The following is a 20,000-nucleotide window of genomic DNA, read 5'->3' as shown; positions in this document are numbered from 1 at the left end:
CTGCGTCACACGATGTCAAGAACCTTTCAGTTGCCTTTTGAAAGCTCATAAACATGCTCATAATTTAAAGGCACCATGGTTACATGTTTCATCAAGCTGTAACTTAGCACAGATGTGCAAGACAGTGAACGTCAGCATCCAATCACTGACCTGGGATTTATGACCAGTGACAACTGATGTATTCAGTAAGAAACTTGATAGTCTGATTTTCTTTTCGTTTTATGAGAAACCACTCCATTTTGTAGCGGTTGCTAAGATACTGCGTCTGCTTCATAGCCTCACTAGAGTTTTAGCAAAACGTGATTTTCACGAAACATGATTTTATTTTCATTGCTGACCTTGAATCTGTTATTCTGGCTTCAGGCCTTCGGTGGACGACACCCAGACTGTTCTGAGTCCAGTGGTAAGCTGTGGGCCTCCAGGAGCCCTGCTGACCCGCCCAGTAATCATCACCATGCACCACTGTGCTGAGGCCGACAGCGAGGACTGGCTCATTCAGCTGAAGAGCCAATCACAGCAGGGCCACTGGGAGGTGAGTGGGAGGGGCTTGGGGAGAGCCATTCGCTCACTGGTCCATGAGCATGTGATGCAGTTCATAAAGGACTTCAGAAGTGTAAAGTGAAATGCTTCTGAAACATGGCCCCATCCCGGTTAGAAGCTGCCGCACGCGCAAGTGTTGGCAGGTCCGGGCCGGCGTGGGACCGCCCTCCCGTCGGTCCTGCCCACACCAACGGCACAACGACGTGCGGCAACTGTTCCAAACGTCCCTGACCGGATCAAGCGTCTCCGATGGTGGACCGTGAGGCAAATGGGTCTCGCGACACGCTGGGCGAGCTCGGATAAACACAACCCAGAGTTAATTAGACGGCGACGGAGAGCAGTGTGTTATCAGGCAGACGGAGCCCGCGCCTCCCCTGTGCTTTGCTCCGCAGGCCACAGAGAGGAAGACGTTTTTGTAGTTGTTGTCGTCCAGGCCGAGCACGCGCGCGCCGGGTCACCCGCCGGCCCCGTCATTAACTCGGGCGCCGAGGAGGAGTTGGTTATCTTCGGCGCGCGCGGCGGGCGTCGCTGTGAACCGAGACACCCCCGCTCGCGCGCGAGCGCTGCCCTTTATTGTTATCGCGTGCGAACACAATGCCCGCGCTCTAATTAGCCATGCATGAAGCGCAGCGCGAGGAAGCGGCGGCCCACGCACGAGCGCCGACTCTCTCGCGCTCGCCGCACAAACTCTCTCTCATCTTTCCCGCGTGCTGTCATCACTGCGCCGGCTTTTGCATCACGCTGCGTTAATGCCAGACGATCATTATAATGTATAGACGCCGTGTTATCTTAGCGGTGATTATAACATTCAAACACGTTGTTTATAAAACCGCCCAAATGACCACTAAAACGATGGATATTGGGGGCTTTTTGACCGTCTCCGCCTCAGAACCAAACGGAAGCAAATCAGGCGCGAACACGACCCATCTCTTTGAGATCGCTCCAAGCGTCTGTCAAAACTCTCGGCCCTGGCATCGATATGGCTCGCCATTCATCTCCCCGCAGACCCGCACAGCTTCTGAGCTGCTTAGCAGCAGCCCGTGACCTTGTCTCATGTGATCACACATAACGCACTCTTGGCGAGCCTTTAGCGATTCATGAGGATAAATGCACGCGGGTGGGATTCCGCAGACGAGCAAAACAATATCAACAGGATGCACAAAGCCACGGAGCTGCTTTCTGCGAAGCAGATAAACTTAAGTTCTGATGAAAAAAAAAACCCGAAGTTTTTAAAGAGTTGCTTTTTTTTTTAAATGAAACTAAACAAACGTTATTGCGGCAACCTTGTTGCTGAGAGACGGAAAGAATGCTTATACATCTCCAGCACGGTTAAAAATAATTTTTATGCATGTTTGTTTAGCTTTCAGAATGTGATACAGGGAGGAGAAGAACGCGTGTCTCAAAAGAGCGTTTCGATCCATGTTTGGAAATACCAGCCGGAGTAAATATTTCATTTTTCCATGCATCATCAAACGATAAAACCATGCTAAAGAATGATAGAAATGGATTCTCGGTGCTGGAGACACTGGGGACAGAAAGGACAATGGAATTACAAGAGAGGACAGGGGACCGAGCTTTAAAATAAGGGGCGCGGGAGACGAGAGGAATGGAAGAGTCATTTGGGATAGAGTGATTAAGGGCAGAGAGAGACTATCTCCCTCGGGAGAGAGCTGGAGGGGAGTGGAGCAGGTTGTGGGAGGGGGTGTGTTTGGGAGTTTTTTATTGGGGGGTGTCGGGCGGGTTTGTGGGGGGTGTTATTGGGGGAGGGGGGGTCGTGGGGGATGCTGCAGTTCATAGTTGCTCTAGCGAGCAGCAAATCACTCACTTTGCAAAGCCCATTTCTCCCTCCGAGAACCCCACGCCGCTAACAGTCCACCGTACGTTCGGCTGTGGCCAAATCCTCCCTGATTCTGGAAAATTGCTCGAGAGGACACGATTCCCAGTCTGGCAAACGGCAAGAGTTTGGAAAAGTAAGACTGTTGAAGACACACATTGCATCACGGGAGAGTGACTATGATGGATACCAGTGGGACAACTAATAAAACCAAATGTCTGTTTCAACCATTTAAACAAAGAAATAGCTATTGATTACATCTCCTGTCTGTCAGGCATGTAGTGAGTAATATCCGTTGGTGATAGACTGTACGTTTAGATGGCGTCCATAGATGGGGGTTTTTCTCTCCTCGGTGAAGACAGCCTTGGTGGAACACATGTGGCTAGTAAATATTGCTTTCTCAGTTTCCCGTCTAGTAAATGAAGTGCTCTGTCAAAATACATATCGTTCACGAAAGGACATGAGTCATTTTGAAAGATTTCTCAGGGCTGTAAATATGTACCTCTGCCAGGATTCACAGCGACACCACACGTTTGATGCGAGACAGTTTTTAGAAGAAGTCTGATTTTGAGATGTTTTGTTTCATTTGGACTGCAGTGCGTGTGTGTGCGTGTGTGTGCATGTGCGTGTGTGTGTGTTGTCATGTATGTGGGGTCTGTTTTCCCACCGCCACTTGAAGACCATTAGTGTACACGATGAGGAAGAAGCGGAGTGAATTTTCAACTGTTTTTCCGAGCTTGTTCTGCTCAAAGTTGTTTTTTTGAAGGACCGGCATGTTAGCTATAATGGATTGACTGAGGGTTTGGGTAAATAAATCAGTTCTGGAAGGCATTAGCCTGGTTTTCCGTGCTGTTTTCTCATTATCTCGCTAACGCTCTCCAATCTGAGGCTCCCCCAGGACCCATCGCATAGGCTAATGACCAGTCATAATACTGCTGTTTAATGGCCAAGCTGACAATAAAGTATTTTAATTCCTTTTCTCTCTCTCATAATGGGATGAAATTAATGACACTGTGGTACCGGTGGAAGTGTCGGGATTAGAACTGTTAGAGGAGTGACGAAGCTCCAGATCCTCCACCTCAGACCACCATGATGAAAGCAGCGGAGAGAGTGTGCCATGAGCTCTATTACAGGGGTCAACTGGGGTGTGTGTGTGCACGTGCATACATTCTACTATGAACAGACTGTCTCCAGCTCCAATTTGAGATACACACTATACACAGCATATAATTACTATGATCTCATGGACAGGCAGACTTCGGCTCTGATATGAGTTAGACACAAAGAATATACAAATATACACAGCATGTAATTAGCAGTATTGTTAAGCCCATAAAGATGTGTTAATTGCTTGTGATGCCATACGTGTGTGTTGTGTGTGTGTGTGTGTGTGTGTGTGTGTGTGTCTGTCTAGGATGTGGTGGTCGTGGGAGAGGAGAACTTCACCACTCCCTGCTACATTCAGATGGATGAGGAGGCGTGTCACATCCTGACGGAGACGCTGGGCACGCACTGCCTAGTGGGCCAGTCGGTCAGCGCCGCCACCACCAAGAGGCTGAAGCTGGCCGTGTTCGGACCCGTCACCTGCTCCGCCCTGGAGTACAACATCCGGGTGTACTGCCTGGATGACACCCAGGATGCCCTAAAGGCGAGTGCAGCGTCCTATCCAAACTGCTTGAAAACGGCATCTAGTCCAAAGGTTTCAGACGGGTCAAGTGTGTTTCAGACAGGTCGTGAGTGTTTCAGACAGGTCGCGAGTGTTTCAGACGGGTCAAGGCCGTGTTTGTTTCAAATGGGCCGTGTGTGTTTCAGAAGGGCCGTGTGTGTTTCAGAAGGGCCGTGTGTGTTTCAGAAGGGCCGTGTGTGTGTAGTGAGGAGAGTGGGAGGAGTAAGTGAAAATCTACACATTTGTATTCACAGCTGCATTAGTGTATGTGATTGTGTGTGTGTTTTGTTTACACAAGCCTGAGTTCAGGTGTGTGCACGTGCAGTCATTTGCGTGTGTGTGTGTGTGTGTGTGTGTGGCTTTCCCGTGGGCTGAGTGGGAGAGAGCAGCAGATGAATTGTAGGAGGGAGCAAGCTCACGCTCGGTTGCCATGCCGAGGAAGAAAGAACGCGTTCATTTGAATCGAATATCCATCAGCCAACTGTCCTCCGACACGCGGGGATGGCGAGGGAGCGCTAGCACGTGTCCTTCACGTCCCCGTCCTGCCGTCCCCGTCCGCAGCACAGGAACAACCCGCTGTCCAAAAATGGAGGGGGTCTAGACCCGTGCACCGCTTTGCATGAGACAAGGGAACGGGAGTTCTGATTAAGATCTGATGAAGATCGTTGAGAAGCTACGTTGAGCATAGATTCGTGTGGTGAACGCAGTTCCCTGAAGATGATCGTTTTTCAGCTCACAATGACTTATTACGTTGTGTGTGTGCCTGTTTGGGGTCTATAGGAGGTCCTGCAGATGGAGAAACAGATGGGCGGGAAGCTCCTGGACGAACCAAAGAGCCTGAACTTCAAGGACAGCACCCACAACCTGCGGCTGTCCCTACACGACGTCCCCCACACGCTGTGGAAGAGCAAACTTCTCGCTAAGTACCAGGTACCCGTGGCCCCGCCCACGCTAGCCGACAACACCCCGCCCCCACCCCTGCCGTCACTCCGAGCTCTGTGCTGTCACGCGCTGACAGCCCAAGGCCACAGAAACACGGCTTAACAAATAGTTCCTGACAGCGGGTCCAAATGGACTCGGGAGGAAGTGGGTAAAGGGGCCATGTGTGGTCTTGCTGCGCTGCTCTCTGAGTCTTTCGGAGTGTGCTCTGCCTAATAGTTTTTCTCCATCGTCTGTCTCCTCTGTCTGTCTTACATTGTCTCGCTTTCTCTCTCTCTCTCTGTCTACCTCTGCCTCCTCCTTTCCACCTTCTCTCCACTTCCCTCCATCTCTTCCTCCTTGTGTCCATCTCGCCCCCCACCTCCCACCCCCACCTCCTCTCTCCTCCCCAGGAACTGCCCTTCCAGCAGGTGTGGAGCGGCTCCCAGAGGAACCTGCACTGCACCTTCACCCTGGAGCGCTTCAGCACCACCACCCTGGAGCTCGCCTGCAAGCTGTGTGTGCGGCAGGTGGAGGGAGAGGGCCAGATCTTCCAGCTCAACACCGCTCTGTCCGAGGTCCGGGCACCAGGCAACCACACAACAGCACCCTCGTCCGTCCACACCCGCGTCCGGGGGGTTAAACGGCGCCGTTCGCCGCCTCCGGCCGCCTCCGGAGCAGCTAAAATCCAGAGACGGCTGTCGGGCGTGAACGTGGGAGAGGACCGATCGGCCTGTGGGGGCGTCTGACAGCCCAAAGGGAGGGGTGGCCATGGGTGGAGACAGTGTTGAGGGACGGCCGGCTGCCTTCAGGGCCTCGTTATGGAAAGAATTACGCATTCTCCCAGCCTAACACCACTGACCTGCTCACCTCTCCTGTCTGGCCTCCATGACAGGCAGTCTGCTTCTTCTGTTTCCCTCTTTCGCGCCCTCTCTCTCTCTCTCTCTCTCTCTCTCTCTCTCTCTCTCTCTCTCCCCTTCTCCCTCTCCATCACTCACTCTCTCTCCTCCCAGTTTCATTCTGTTTCTCTTCCTCCCTATCTATCCTACTATCACTTTCTCTTTCTCTCTCTCTCTCTCTCTCACTTATTCTCTCTCTCTTTCTCTCTCTCTCTCTCTCTCTCACTCTCTATCACTATCTCACTCTCTCTCTTCTATCTCTCAGCTATCAACACATGTTCCCAAACTCCCGGGAGAGTTGAAACTGAGGCAGCGGGCACCCGGCTAATTGTCCTGACGTCTCGCAGCCGGCGAGAACAGTGCCGATTTTGGGACAGTGTTTACTCTGCCTCCTCGTGCTCCCAGCAGGCCTCACCCACACTGCTCCTGGGCCGCCTCCCAAAGACAGCCTGTCTGCATACACACAGTCAACACACCATATCGGAGACGAGAGGGGACATTTTTAGTACAACAAACAGCGGAATCTTTCAGGGATGAATGAGTTTTATGTGCAAATGTGCTATGCAGAGTACACAGGCTTTTTAAAATTCAGACTGACAAAGCTGTGAGGCCTCCCTGTTTAGCTGCTGAACGTCTCGTCTTCTCTGTCGCCCCCTGCAGGACTGTCAATGCATCGACACCTCCCTGCTTGATCCGGCCAGCAACATCACTACGCTGGTGGGACCCAACGCCTTCCGCATCCCCCTGTCCATCCGACAGAAGCTGTGCAGCAGCCTGGACGCCCCGCAGACCCGGGGCAATGACTGGCGCATGCTGGCACACAAACTCAACCTCGACAGGTGAGCAGCGGTGGGCCCCTTCCTGGATCCGCCCACTCCCCGCCCTTGGCTCCGCCTCTGGAGTCAGACCTCTCATGGGGCTTTTTTTTCTTTGGTATTATTTTTGGGAAGGGCTAGGGTGAAGATCAAAGGAGGGAGGGAGATAGATAGATACATAAAGAGAGAGAGAGAGAGAGAGAGAGAAGAAGGAAAAGCTCCCACTAGCAGGACTCAGCTCCCGCTTTTTGCCCCTGCCTTTCAGTGTTTGACAGCTTGTGTGAGAAGTGCAAACTGTGTTTTCAGTTATTGAGTTCACATCTCAGCGGGGGACGCCTTATCTACTGTAGCAGCAGGAGCCCAGGCCAGCGGTGGGGGGTGGGGGGTGGGGGTGGTTAGGAAAGCTTTGGAGGGCCTCCTCCTCTCTCACGCTCTTCCCCTGCCTGAACACCCCCCCCCCCCACCAGACTCCCACTGCTCCTCCATCTCCTCAATCCCCCCTCCCCTCCTGTTTTCTCCTCTAATGGTGGAACAACTGTGCCGCTATCAAAATGGAGGAACGGTTGATAAAAGAGAATGTGACGAAAGATCTCAGTTATATTGCAGAAAAGGAGCTTTTTTAAGGGCTGCGTGTGTGTAGTTAAGGGCTCTCTCATGATTAGAGGTGTGTCATTACCTGCTGAAGAGAGAGGGCTTTATCTCTCTCTTCATCTCCCTCCTTATGCCTCTCCCTTTCCTCTCTCCGTTTTTCTGTTTCTCTCTCCTTCTATTTATCGCTCCTCTTTTTTTCTCTCTCTCCCCATTTCCATTTATAATGACAGCCATAATAGAAATTATGTCAGTCGTTATGGAAAGAAATAACATTGCTTAGGTTTTGCCATGCTATTGCTTCAGAAATAACAGCTTTCTAATAACATTACACTCTTATGGCCTAATATATATGTATAAGGGTCTTTTAATGATATATATATATATGTATGTGTGTGTGTGTGTGTATATATATATATATATATATATATATATATATATATATATATATAATATAATACTGCTCAAAAAAATAAATGGAACACTAAAATAACACATCCTAGATCTGAATAAATAAAATATTCCAGTTGAAAATCTTTATTTATTACATAGTGAAATGCGTTGAGAACAAAATAACAAAAATGATCAATGTAAATCAAAAATGATTATCCCATGGAGGTCTGGATTTGGAATCATACTCGAAATCAAAGTGGAAAATCAAATGACAGGCTGATCCAACTTCAGTGGGAATTTCTCAAGACAAGTTGAAATGAGGCCCAGTAGTGTGTGTGGCCTCCACGTGCCTGTATGACCTCTCTACATCACCTGGGCATGCTCCTGATGAGACCTCCCTACAACACCTGGGCATGCTCCTGATGAGATCTCCCTACAACACCTGGGCATGCTCCTGATGAGACCTCCCTACAACACCTGGGCATGCTCCTGATGAGACCTCCCTACAACACCTGGGCATGCTCCTGATGAGACCTCCCTACATCACCTGGGCATGTTCCTGATGAGACCTCCCTACAACACCTGGGCATGCTCCTGATGAGACCTCTCTACATCACCTGGGCATGCTCCTGATGAGACCTCCCTACATCACCTGGGCATGTTCCTGATGAGACCTCCCTACATCACCTGGGCATGTTCCTGATGAGACCTCTCTACATCACCTGGGCATGCTCCTGATGAGACCTCCCTACATCACCTGGGCATGCTCCTGATGAGACCTCCCTACATCACCTGGGCATGTTCCTGATGAGACCTCCCTACATCACCTGGGCATGCTCCTGATGAGACCTCCCTACATCACCTGGGCATGTTCCTGATGAGACCTCCCTACATCACCTGGGCATGCTCCTGATGAGACCTCCCTACATCACCTGGGCATGCTCCTGATGAGACCTCCCTACATCACCTGGGCATGTTCCTGATGAGACCTCCCTACATAACCTGGGCATGTTCCTGATGAGACCTCCCTACATCACCTGGGCATGTTCCTGATGAGACCTCCCTACATAACCTGGGCATGTTCCTGATGAGACCTCCCTACATCACCTGGGCATGCTCCTGATGAGACCTCCCTACATCACCTGGGCATGCTCCTGATGAGACCTCCCTACATCACCTGGGCATGTTCCTGATGAGACCTCTCTACATCACCTGGGCATGCTCCTGATGAGACCTCCCTACATCACCTGGGCATGCTCCTGATGAGACCTCCCTACATCACCTGGACATGTTTCTGATGAGACCTCCCTACATCACCTGGACAAGCTCCTGATGAGGCGGCAGATGTTCTCCTGAGGAATCTCCTCCCAGACCTGGATTAAATCGTCAGTCAACTCCTGGACAGTCTGTGGTGCAACGTGGCGTTGGTGGATGGAACGAGACATGATGTCCCAGAGGTGCTCGAATGGATTCAGGTCTGGGGAACGAGCAGGCCAATCCATAGCATCACTGCCTTCATCATGCAGAAACTGCTGACACACTTCAGCCACATGAGGTCTAACATTGTCATCAGAAGGAACCCAGGACCCACTGCACCAAATCTGCCAATCTTGGTGTTCTCTGACAAATGCCAATCATCCTGCATGGTGTTGGGCTGTAAGCACAAGCCCAACTTGTGGACGTAAAACCTCAAACCACCCTCATGGAGTCTGTAGAGGATTTTCCATCCACCGAGTTTTTGCGCATTTTGAAAATGCGCATGAAAAAAGCTGGATGGAAAAAGACCAAAATTCGAAAAAAAGCCCCAAATATCGCAAAAAGATTTTTACGCTAGGAGGAGGTGGAAAAGTTAGACTATCGCATCGCCAAAATTCGGAAAAACTGGATGGAAAAGGGTTTTTTCGCATAAACGATGACGTATCATGCCTCAAGTCACGTGGTTCTGTACATGATCGCGATGTAAAGATGGCAAATGCATACAAAAACAGTTCTGGAGAGAGCAAAAATTGAATTTAACTTCTCCATGTATAAGAAAAGAAAAAGAAAAAAATGTTTCAAAACCTCAATGTGCAAAAATGCGTTACTGCCAGATGGACGTAAAACCACTATTGTTTGGCGTCCTCTCACGTGATCTAAAGTTTATTCGCATAACTGTAATGAATGGAAACAAGGCTTAATTCGCATTTTTTTCTGCCGAAACTTGGAAATTGCGCGTTATTTTTTCGAAAGGTTTGGATGGAAACCCGGCTTGTTTCTGACAGTTTGAGCAGAAACATGTATATTAGTGGCCTGCTGGAGGTCATTTTGCAGGACTCTGGCACTGCTCCTCCTGTTCCTCCTTACACAAAGGAGGAGGTAGCGGTCCTGCTGCTGGGTTGTTGCCCTCCTATGCCCCCTCTATGTCTCCTGGTGTACTGGCCTGTCTCCTGGTATCTGCTCCAAGCTCTGGACACTACGCTGACAGACACAAAGTCAAAGTCAAATGTATTTATATAGTGCTTTTTATAACACATGTTGTCACAAAGCAGCTTTACAGCTGTATGGGTCCAGATCCCTAATGAGCACGCCAGAGGCGACAGTGGCAAGGAAAAACTCCCTAACATAGCAGGGATTAGGAAGAAACCTCGGGAGGATCAAGACTCAAAATCGAACCCATCCTCCATTGGGCGGTCCACTACCAGAAGTCTGTATTTATAGTTCAAATATAGTTATAGTTCTAATTCCAGGCCGAGTAGTCACAGTCCCTTCAGTGCAGATGGTGAGCCTCAGGTAGGAGTTGGCGACTGTGTGTCCTCTTGCGGCAATGGCACATCCAACCACGGCATCGGCACATCCGTTGGCAAGCCAGACCATCTCCTAGGTGCTTGTACAAAGCAAACCTTCTTGCCACAGCTCGCATTGATGTGCCATCCTGGATGAGCTGCACTACCTGAGCAACTTCTGTGGGTTGTAGACACCGCCTCATGCTACCTCTATGGTGAGAGAACTGACAAAATGCAAAATTGACCAAAACATCAGCCAGAAAGGATGAGAACAGAGAAAAGGTGCAGAACCTTTATGGGGGGGTCTTGCTAATTGCCTCATTTCTACCTGTTGTCTGTTCCATTTGCTCAACAGCAGGCAAAATTGATTCACAATCAGTGTTGCTTCTTAACTTAACAGGTTGTGTTAAAGGCTCATTTTTTTTTGCAGTGTGTGTATATGTGTGTGTGTGTGTGTGTGTGTGTGTGTGTGTGTGTGTGTGTGTGTGTGTGTGTGTGTGTGTGTGTGTAAATATATATAATCATAAGTCATATCGATATGAGCTGAGACATGCTTATCTTTTATAGTAATTTCAGCTTTATTATTTCATTATTTCAGCTCTCTCTTCAAGTAAGATAAAAGTGATCAGAGCTGCAAGGAAAAGGAAATGCATAACTCATTTTTGCAACATTTTCAAAGAATGTTTCTCTCTCTCTCTCAGATATCTGAACTACTTTGCCACTAAGTCCAGCCCGACCGGCGTGATCCTGGACCTGTGGGAGGCGCAGCACTTTCCAGACGGCAACCTAAATCGCCTGGCTGCTGTCCTGGAAGAGATGGGTCGCCATGAGAACATCGTGCCCATGGCAACCGAGCACTGATACGTCGACGCCGAGGCGGGCGCAGGACGTTCCTGGGGGGTGTCGGGAGGGGGTGAATGTCAGGTGAATCACGGAGGGGAGCGCGTCAGGCCATAACGCTGACCCACGACCTCTTTGGTGGTGGTGGTGGTGGGGCGGGCGTTGGTGGGGACTGTGAGCATCCTGACACGTGGATGTTTACCCCACCCAGCTCTGCTGACGGCGGCCTATGGGAGGAAGCCAGCAGCCACTCAGACAAACAGTTCCTTTTTCAATTTAAACCTAAAAAAAAAAATTAATAAAAATAAATAAATAAATAAACAAACAAACTCAACCTGCAAAAATGTAGAGGAAAAAATGACAGGAGAATATTCCAGACATGACGTACTTTAAGCCTCTCTGTACAATTCCTGCTACAGCCATTTTTCTCCTTTTTATCTTGTTTTTTCTTCTTTCCTTTTTCCTTTTTCTTTCAATTTTTTTTTTTTACTATTTCTCAAATCAGTTTCTTAGGAAACGCGCAACTTCTGCTGTCCAGATATTGGACCTACTCCATTTTTTTTCTTGGACGTGTAGGATAATCAGTAGTAGGCAAGAGGTGTGTGTGTGTGAAAGTGTATGAGTGTGTGAGCATTGTGAGTGGGAGGATGTGTGTGGTCTCACAGGCCCCAGAAAAATCTAATGCCCCATCACATCCAAACTCATTACAACCATCAACCCATGACGGTCCTTGGCTTTCACCTTAAAACTGACCTGATATTGATAAAGAAATACCCTTTATGATGATATATTTAATATTGCCTTTATTTATGCTCATTTATTTCTCATATTATTCCCATACTGCCTCCCATTATGTATCTTGTACCGTTTTATACTTTTTTGTGCGTTGTCTTCAGTGTAATGTTCTTTTCTTTCTTTTTTAACAGTACCACCCAGTGGACATTCTCTGCAACTACAGATTTTTCAAAATATGCAGCCTGTAAATATGCATTCAAAAACATTGTAACTGTAACAGTGTTATTGTTATATAATTACTGTTATTATTTTCTTATTAATTGCGTTGCATTGTGATCTGTATTTAATCGCAATTTAGAGACATTAAAAAATAGGAACCAAATATTTTTTAGCAAGGTCGTGCTGTCGGAGTTTTTGTACACGTTTCTCCACCTTTCGGGCGATATTTCCGGCTCTTAACGTCTGCTGTGGAATATGTCGTTCATGGACGTGCACGGCGGGCAGCGATTTCAGGAACACGTGCAGTGGACGGACTCGAGGCCAACCGCCACCACAGTCACGCGCTTTGCTCTTTTTGATACAGACTTCAAGCAAACGCTGGCGACGCGTGGCCTACTCGTGCACGGCAAACCCCGAGTGGTGACTGCACAGTAGCTGCCCCGTCCGAGACATCATTGTGATTTTAAAAAGAGGAGACCTATATTAACGACGTGGACGTTTATTTTATTCTGAAGTAGCCTTTTTGCAAGAGTTGGTATGCGGCAGGAGGGGAGGTGTCAAGTGAGCAGTTGAAGGTTGCACTCGGAGCAGAGCAGACCAGCAGGTCATTCCTGGCAGAGCTACTGTACATTAGCGTTAATGGCGAGAAAGCAGACGGACGCATGTATCCATACCGTGTCCTTCTACAGAGTAACATCCATCTCGGTGTATTTTGCAGTTATCAGCACTGTCTGTTTTGTTTTGTCACCTTTATTTTTGCTCCCTCTTGTACAAGTTGTCTAAATTTCTAAAGCTGTCTATGCAACTTCTGTATCCTTTATAAACTGTACATGCATACAAAGGCCTAGCAGTCTCATTCCATAGTTCCCATAGCTACGAATATTATATTTATAGTCAGGGTGTTACCTATTCTTTTATGGCACGTTCATGATGTAATTGCAAAAGCTTGCATCTCCTCTGTGAAGTTTCTGTACAAAATGTAAGAAAGAATTTTTAAACAAGTAATAAATTATATTTATATGCAACACTGAAACCAGGCCTCGCCATTGTTGATCAATGCGTTTTTCTGTTTCTTTGTTTTTTCGTTGAGCCCATACTAGTAAGCCTTTCGTGCGAAGTTCACTTATGCTCGAGTGCCTCTGTTAGGAGAGGCATGGACACTCCAGTTGGCTGGCACGCCTCTGTAGACCATCTGACGGTTTTCAGCACTGCAGGGGACCTGGTGTCAGTTATCTGCTCCCACTGTGTCTCCATAGCTCTCGCACGCTCAGATGCACCTAAAACCTTTTGAAATTCAGGCGTTCATTTGAGAAGACCGGGATTAAGTGGTCTGCTTTGTTGGAATAAACAGGTTTATGTCATTTCACTTTATTGACCATTCTAGATAAGGCTGGAATTACTTCACACTTAATGTTCTGTGCTCATTCTACTGGTGGTTTTTCATTTTCTGATTTCATTCGTTTCGTGTTAATACCCACGTGTGACATTTGCTTTGCTGTCTGCTTGGATTGAAATGAATGTTTTAATCTTTTTTGCTATTTCATATTTTCCAGCATATTTTACAAGCTCTAGTTGTTTGCTGTGGTGATAATTTGCAGTTCCACACAGGCAAAATAAGCAGTCAACAGTAGTTATTTTTCCTCAAGCCATACAGTATGTTTGATCGAAAGTACTTTGATCTGGAAACATATTACTCCTTTGAAGTTACAGGGAACGAGGAAGGACACAGGGAGTAGAACCTGAAGCCTTTAATTGGGGGGTGGGGGGGTGTTATACCTGATACATCCTTGGGCTCCATTCACTCCATTTACATATAACTGTTATTGTAAATTCACATATTACATTTGCAGATAAATGTTAAATAAGGCACAAGTCATCACAGAAATGGTCAAGGAAACTGCAAAGGAACAAAACAACTTTCGATCCATAATTAACACATTTCAATAGCACTATTTACATTCATATTTTGGGTTAACAAGTATGTACAGAGCAAACGCATATGGTCTGAACAAAGCTAAAGGCCGTAGCAGGTGTCCATCATTACTTCCACAACCAATCAAAAACAACATATCGGATGTCAATGAGGAAGAGGGATGATGGTATTACAGGAGTAAATTATTCTATGCATTTAGGTTTAACACACAAAAATCTGGGTTGTTTGTCATCTAACATTCCAGGTGCATTTTTAATAATGCAGCTAGCAGCATTTTGCAAAGCATATTGAAACCTATAATCAAAATGTAGAGATAGTCCCTCCCTCTTTAATGTTGAACTATCAAGGAACGGTATTAGATTAAAAAAGAAGCAATGTCAACACGACCTTAACATGAGGCAGCTGGAAAAGTCTGACGTACAGCAAACGGCTTTGTGTCTTATATCGAACGTCTGCCATGTTTGCCTGTGAGGAGGGCAGTCTGTGCACCAGCAGGGGGCGTGCCTTCTCCTCCGGTGTGCTTCTCCTCTCCGTTGGCTGGGGAGCTTTCACAGAAAGCAAAACGGAGCCTCGGGATTAAGAAGGGCGGGGTGGGGGCGGAGCATGGAGCAGGGCCCCTCCCACACTTTCCATCTCGGAGCAGGACAGATGCCGTGCGCTCACTCCCTCCGTCTCCACTTCCCCCGGGGGCCGGAGCTGCCTCTCTGAGTTTGTCAGAGCCGCCGTGATCCTCTGTCACAGCTTAATGTCCTGGGACTCGGACATCTTGGCCAGGGTCTTCTTCACCCTCAGGGCGGTGAGACGTGAGGCGGGGTTGTGCGCCCAGCATTCTGTCATCAGCTTACCCATCTGCCTCAGGCACTGCACAAACAACAACACGTCATACTGAGAGTCTATCACAGGGATTAGCAGAGTGGACCGATGCTCACTCCCCCACACCAGTCCCCACCCCACACCTGCTCCCCCAGTGCGTGAACCCCCAACACCCAAACCCCCAACACCTGCTCCTGTAATGTCCATTGCCCCAATATCTGCTCCTTCTAACGCCAACTCCCCGAAGTCCTGGTTCTCTAACTGTAAAAGTAATCTGTAGTCAAGGTCAGGGGCAATGTGAATATGTACATGAATACATATGTATACATTGTATATATTTAAATAAATACATATGTATATGAGTGCATCACATTGTATATGTATATAAATACATATGTATACGAGTACCTCATCACTGTACATGTACATATATACATATTTTACCTCATCACTGGCCCAGCGGTTGGCAAAGGACGGCCGCTGTCTCTTTATACACACCACCTCCCTCATGTCCTCGTAGGACGGATCTGTGGGCACTAGGTCATGGTAAGGTAACTGATATTCCTCCACGATGCCTTCAGGAACACACACAAACACACACACACACACACATTTTGCATTTGTAGTATTATCCCATTACAGACAATGTACGGCTTGTGTGCATTTTATTTTACCACCGTCACCAGTGTGGAACACTGTTCTGATTTACAATGTGTAATGATTTACATGTGTAATGAATGAAGTATTTAAAAATGAATCCTCATGAAGACTGCATGGAACAGATGTTTTACACTCTGTATGAGAGCCTTGGACTTGGTTATAATTCTTCCTAGTATGTCAATGATATCTACAGTGAGCAAAATAAGTATTTGTACACCCTGCGACTTTGCAAGTTCTCCTACTTAGAAATCATGGAGGTGTCATGTCCACTGTGAGAGACATAATAAAAAAAAAATCCAGAAATAACAATGCATCATTTCTTAATAATTTTTTTGTGTGATACTGCTGCAAATAAGTATTTGAACACGTGAAAATCAATGTTAATATTTGGTACAGTCGCCTTTGTTTACAATGACAGAGGTTAAACATGTCCTGTAGTTTTTCACCAGGTTTGCACATACTGCAGCAGGGATTTTGGCCCATTCATCCACACAGATCTTCTCCAGATCAGCCAGGTTTCTGGACTGTCGTGGAGAAACACAGAGTTCCAAAGAGTTCCCTCCAAAGATTTTCTATAGGGTTTAGGTCTGGAGAACATTGATATGCTTCTTACGGAGCCACTCATTGGTTATCCTGGCTGTGTGCTTTGGGTCATTGTCATGTTGAAAGACCCAGCCCGACCCATCTTCAGTGCTCCAACTGAGGGAAAGAGGTTGTCATCCTCTCCTACATTGCAGTTGTCCTGTCCCATGTACAGAAAAACACCCAAAGCATGATCCTTCCACCCCCATGATTCTCAGTAGGGATGGTGTTTTTGCGATGGTACTCATCATTCTTGGTCCTCCAAACACGGCGAGTGGAATTAAGACCAAAACGTTCTATTTTGGTCTCATCTGACCACAGAACTTTCTCCCATGACTCCTCTGGATCATCCAAATGGTCATGGTCAAGACGGTCCTGGATGTCTGCTGGACGTGTGCAGTGGAACCTTCCGTGCCATGCATGACTTTAAACCATGACGTTTTAATGCATTACCTACAGTAACTCTACAGCTCTCTTCAGGTCATTGACCAGCTCTTCTGTGTAGGTCTGAGCTGATTCCTCACCTTTCTTAGGATCATTGCTACGCCATGAGGTGAGATCTTGAATGGAGCCCCAGTCTGAGGGAGATTGACAGTCATGTTTAGCTTCTTCCATTTTCTAATAATTGATCCAACAGTTGATCTTTTTTTACCAAGCTGCTTGGCAATTGCCCCGTAGCCCTTTCCTACCTTGTGGAGGTCTACAATTTTGTCTCTGGTGTCTTTGAACAGCTCTTTGGTCTTAGTCATGTTAGTAGTTGGAGTCTTACTGATTGTGCAGGGTGGACAGGTGTCTTTATGCAGCTAACGACCTCAAACAGGTGCTTCTAATTTAGAGTAAGTGGAGTGGAGGTGGGCGTTTTAGAGGCGGACTAACAGGTCTTAACAGGCCAGAATTTTTGTTGGTTGGCAGGTGTTCAAATACTTATTTGCTGCAGTAACACAAATAAATTATTTAAAAAATCATACATTGTGATTTCCGGATTTTTTTTAGATTATGTCTCTCACAGTGGACATGCACCTATGATGAAAATTTCAGACCCCCTCCATGATTTCTAAGTGGGAGAACTTGCAAAGTCGCAGGATGTACAAATACTTATTTTCCTCACGGAAAAATTTATGAAATTATGGTGGCTATAAATTTTGCAGTACATGTGTCTGTGTGAGGCTGTGGGGTGTGTTCATGCAGGACTGTGGGTGTGTGTGGGGTTGTGGGGCGTGTTGATGCAGGACTGTGGGTGTGTGTGGGGTTGTGGGGCGTGTTCATGCAGGACTGTGGGTGTGTGTGGGGTTGTGGGGTGTGTTCATGCAGGACTGTGGGTGGTTCTGTGCGGGGCTGTGGGGTGTGTTCATGCAGGATTCTGGGTGTGTTCATGCAGGACTGCGGGTGTGTTTGGGGTTGTGGGGCGTGTTCATGCAGGACTGTGGGTGGTTCTGTGCGGGGCTGTGGGGTGTGTTCATGCAGGATTCTGGGTGGGTCTGTGCGGGGCTGTGGGGCGTGTTCATGCAGGATTCTGGGTGTGTTCATGCAGGACTGTGGGTGTGTTTGGGGTTGTGGGGCGTGTTCATGCAGGACTGTGGGTGGGTCTGTGCGGGGCTGTGGGGTGTGTTCATGCAGGATTCTGGGGTGTGTTCATGCAGGACTGTGGGTGTGTGTGGGGTTGTGGGGCGTGTTCATGCAGGACTGTGGGTGGTTCTGTGCGGGGCTGTGGGGTGTGTTCATGCAGGATTCTGGGTGTGTTCATGCAGGACTGCGGGTGTGTTTGGGGTTGTGGGGCGTGTTCATGCAGGTCTGTGGGTGGTTCTGTGCGGGGCTGTGGGGTGTGTTCATGCAGGATTCTGGGTGGGTCTGTGCAGGGCTGTGGGGCGTGTTCATGCAGGATTCTGGGTGTGTTCATGCAGGACTGTGGGCGTGTGTGTGGGGTTGTGGGGCGTGTTCATGCAGGACTGTGGGTGGTTCTGTGCGGGGCTGTGGGGTGTGTTCATGCAGGATTCTGGGTGGGTCTGTGCAGGGCTGTGGGGCGTGTTCATGCAGGATTCTGGGTGTGTTCATGCAGGACTGTGGGCGTGTGTGTGGGGTTGTGGGGCGTGTTCATGCAGGACTGTGGGTGGTTCTGTGCGGGGCTGTGGGGTGTGTTCATGCAGGATTCTGGGTGTGTTCATGCAGGACTGTGGGTGTGTTTGGGGTTGTGGGGCGTGTTCATGCAGGACTGTGGGTGGTTCTGTGCGGGGCTGTGGGGTGTGTTCATGCAGGATTCTGGGTGTGTTCATGCAGGACTGCGGGTGTGTTTGGGGTTGTGGGGCGTGTTCATGCAGGACTGTGGGTGGTTCTGTGCGGGGCTGTGGGGTGTGTTCATGCAGGATTCTGGGTGGGTCTGTGGGGCGTGTTCATGCAGGATTCTGGGGTGTGTTCATGCAGGACTGTGGGCGTGTGTGGGGGGTTGTGGGGCGTGTTCATGCTTGGCTTGCTCACTGGGGGCTAGGACTCGGCACTTGTAAAGCTGCTTTGTGACAACAACTGTTGTAAAAAGCGCTATATAAATAAAATTTGATTGATTGATTGATTGATTGACTGTGGGTGTGTGTGGGGGGTTGTGGGGCGTGTTCATGCAGGACTGTGGGTGTGTTTGGGGTTGTGGGGCGTGTTCATGCAGGACTGTGGGCGTGTGTGGGGGGTTGTGGGGCGTGTTCATGCAGGACTGTGGGTGTGTTTGGGGTTGTGGGGTGTGTTCATGCAGGACGGTGGGCGTGTGTGTGGGGTTGTGGGGCGTGTCCAGTCCACTGCCTGCCACTCACCTCCTGACACGCATCTCCTGGCAATTTCCCACAGGATCAGGCCGAAGCTGTACATGTCAGCCATGATGTAGGACTGGAAATGGCTACGGTTCAGCGTCTCATCCAGGACCTCCGGGGGCATGTAACGCTTTGTGCCCACTCGTGTGTTTGGCGGGATGTCCACCTCATTTGTGTCACTGCCAGGGATAGAGTGGGGTCAGAGGTCAAAGGAGGGTCACATTAGAGTATAACATAAATAACATAAATAAATGTTCTGATTGGGCTGGCATGAGTCTTCAAATATTACTGTGTTTCTTAAAGTGCCATGATACACGCAGCAGGCCTGGGTCATCAGGACATTCTTAGAGGCTTCTTAGAAGACGTGTAAAACATTCGCGTTTCTAAATATGTCCCCACTCTGTAATACAAACAGGCCTGGCAGGGCTCACGCAGCGTTCTGCCTGACTGCGGCGCTAAGGAGGCGGGCCACAAAGGCACTTCTGTGAGGGCCGCGGAAATCAAAAGTGCTTTCAACAGCGCTGAGTCACACTCATCGCCTCGCGAAAACATTGCAACAAACGTGCAGCTTTTGCACCGAATGTCCTTCGCGGGTTCCCCACTGAACTGCTGCTTCTTCAACAAAAAGCAAGAAAAATACCTTTAAAAAGGGAAAAGTATACACAGATACTTCATCCTGTGAAAATGCTTTAGCTTCTGTGGGAAGCGAGACAAAGGGTCCTTCACATTGTCCTGCGTCAGCGTCATCCCACACCCTCTCCACCTCCCCCCACCGCCTCCTCCTCCACCTCCTCCCCCCACCTGATGAACTTGACGGCGAGGCCGAGGTCAGCGACGCAGCAGGTGCCGTTTTTCTTCACCAGGATGTTCTTGCTCTTGAGGTCGCGGTGGGCGATGGCCGGCTTGCCCTGCGTGCCGAAGATCTCCGTGTGCAGGTGGCACAGGCCCGAGACGGCCGAGTAGGCCAGACGCAGCTGGCCCCGCGTGTCCAGCGTGGTGGACTTCAGGTAG

General features: G+C 48.6%; 2 protein-coding genes across 3 annotated transcripts in view; one reads left to right on the top strand and one right to left on the bottom strand.

Annotated features, from left to right (window-relative positions):
- The window catches only part of unc5cb (unc-5 netrin receptor Cb), a 114,491-nt gene extending 101,262 nt beyond the window's left edge, over nucleotides 1-13,229 (top strand). Inside the window, exons 15-20 of the mRNA XM_077020863.1 lie at nucleotides 364-532; nucleotides 3,789-4,022; nucleotides 4,821-4,970; nucleotides 5,372-5,536; nucleotides 6,518-6,696; nucleotides 11,117-13,229. Coding sequence (XP_076876978.1) covers nucleotides 364-532; nucleotides 3,789-4,022; nucleotides 4,821-4,970; nucleotides 5,372-5,536; nucleotides 6,518-6,696; nucleotides 11,117-11,276 — 1,057 coding nt within the window. The 3' untranslated portion in view covers nucleotides 11,277-13,229. The remainder of the gene's footprint in view (nucleotides 1-363; nucleotides 533-3,788; nucleotides 4,023-4,820; nucleotides 4,971-5,371; nucleotides 5,537-6,517; nucleotides 6,697-11,116) is intronic.
- Nucleotides 13,230-13,942: 713 nt separating this feature from the next.
- bmpr1bb (bone morphogenetic protein receptor, type IBb) overlaps nucleotides 13,943-20,000 on the bottom strand; it is a 63,221-nt gene continuing 57,163 nt past the window's right edge. For both annotated transcript variants that reach the window (XM_077020576.1, XM_077020577.1), the window contains 4 exons: nucleotides 19,791-20,000; nucleotides 18,993-19,168; nucleotides 15,400-15,530; nucleotides 13,943-15,003 (listed from right to left, as the gene is read on the bottom strand). The exon at nucleotides 19,791-20,000 is cut by the window's right edge and continues 88 nt beyond it. In XM_077020576.1, the coding sequence (XP_076876691.1) occupies nucleotides 14,878-15,003; nucleotides 15,400-15,530; nucleotides 18,993-19,168; nucleotides 19,791-20,000 (643 nt within the window). In that variant the 3' untranslated portion in view covers nucleotides 13,943-14,877. The remainder of the gene's footprint in view (nucleotides 15,004-15,399; nucleotides 15,531-18,992; nucleotides 19,169-19,790) is intronic.

This window comes from Brachyhypopomus gauderio, chromosome 10 (assembly GCF_052324685.1).
Source record: "Brachyhypopomus gauderio isolate BG-103 chromosome 10, BGAUD_0.2, whole genome shotgun sequence".
In the NCBI taxonomy this organism is placed as follows: Eukaryota; Metazoa; Chordata; class Actinopteri; order Gymnotiformes; family Hypopomidae; genus Brachyhypopomus; species Brachyhypopomus gauderio.
This window is presented reverse-complemented; position numbering and strand designations above follow the sequence as displayed.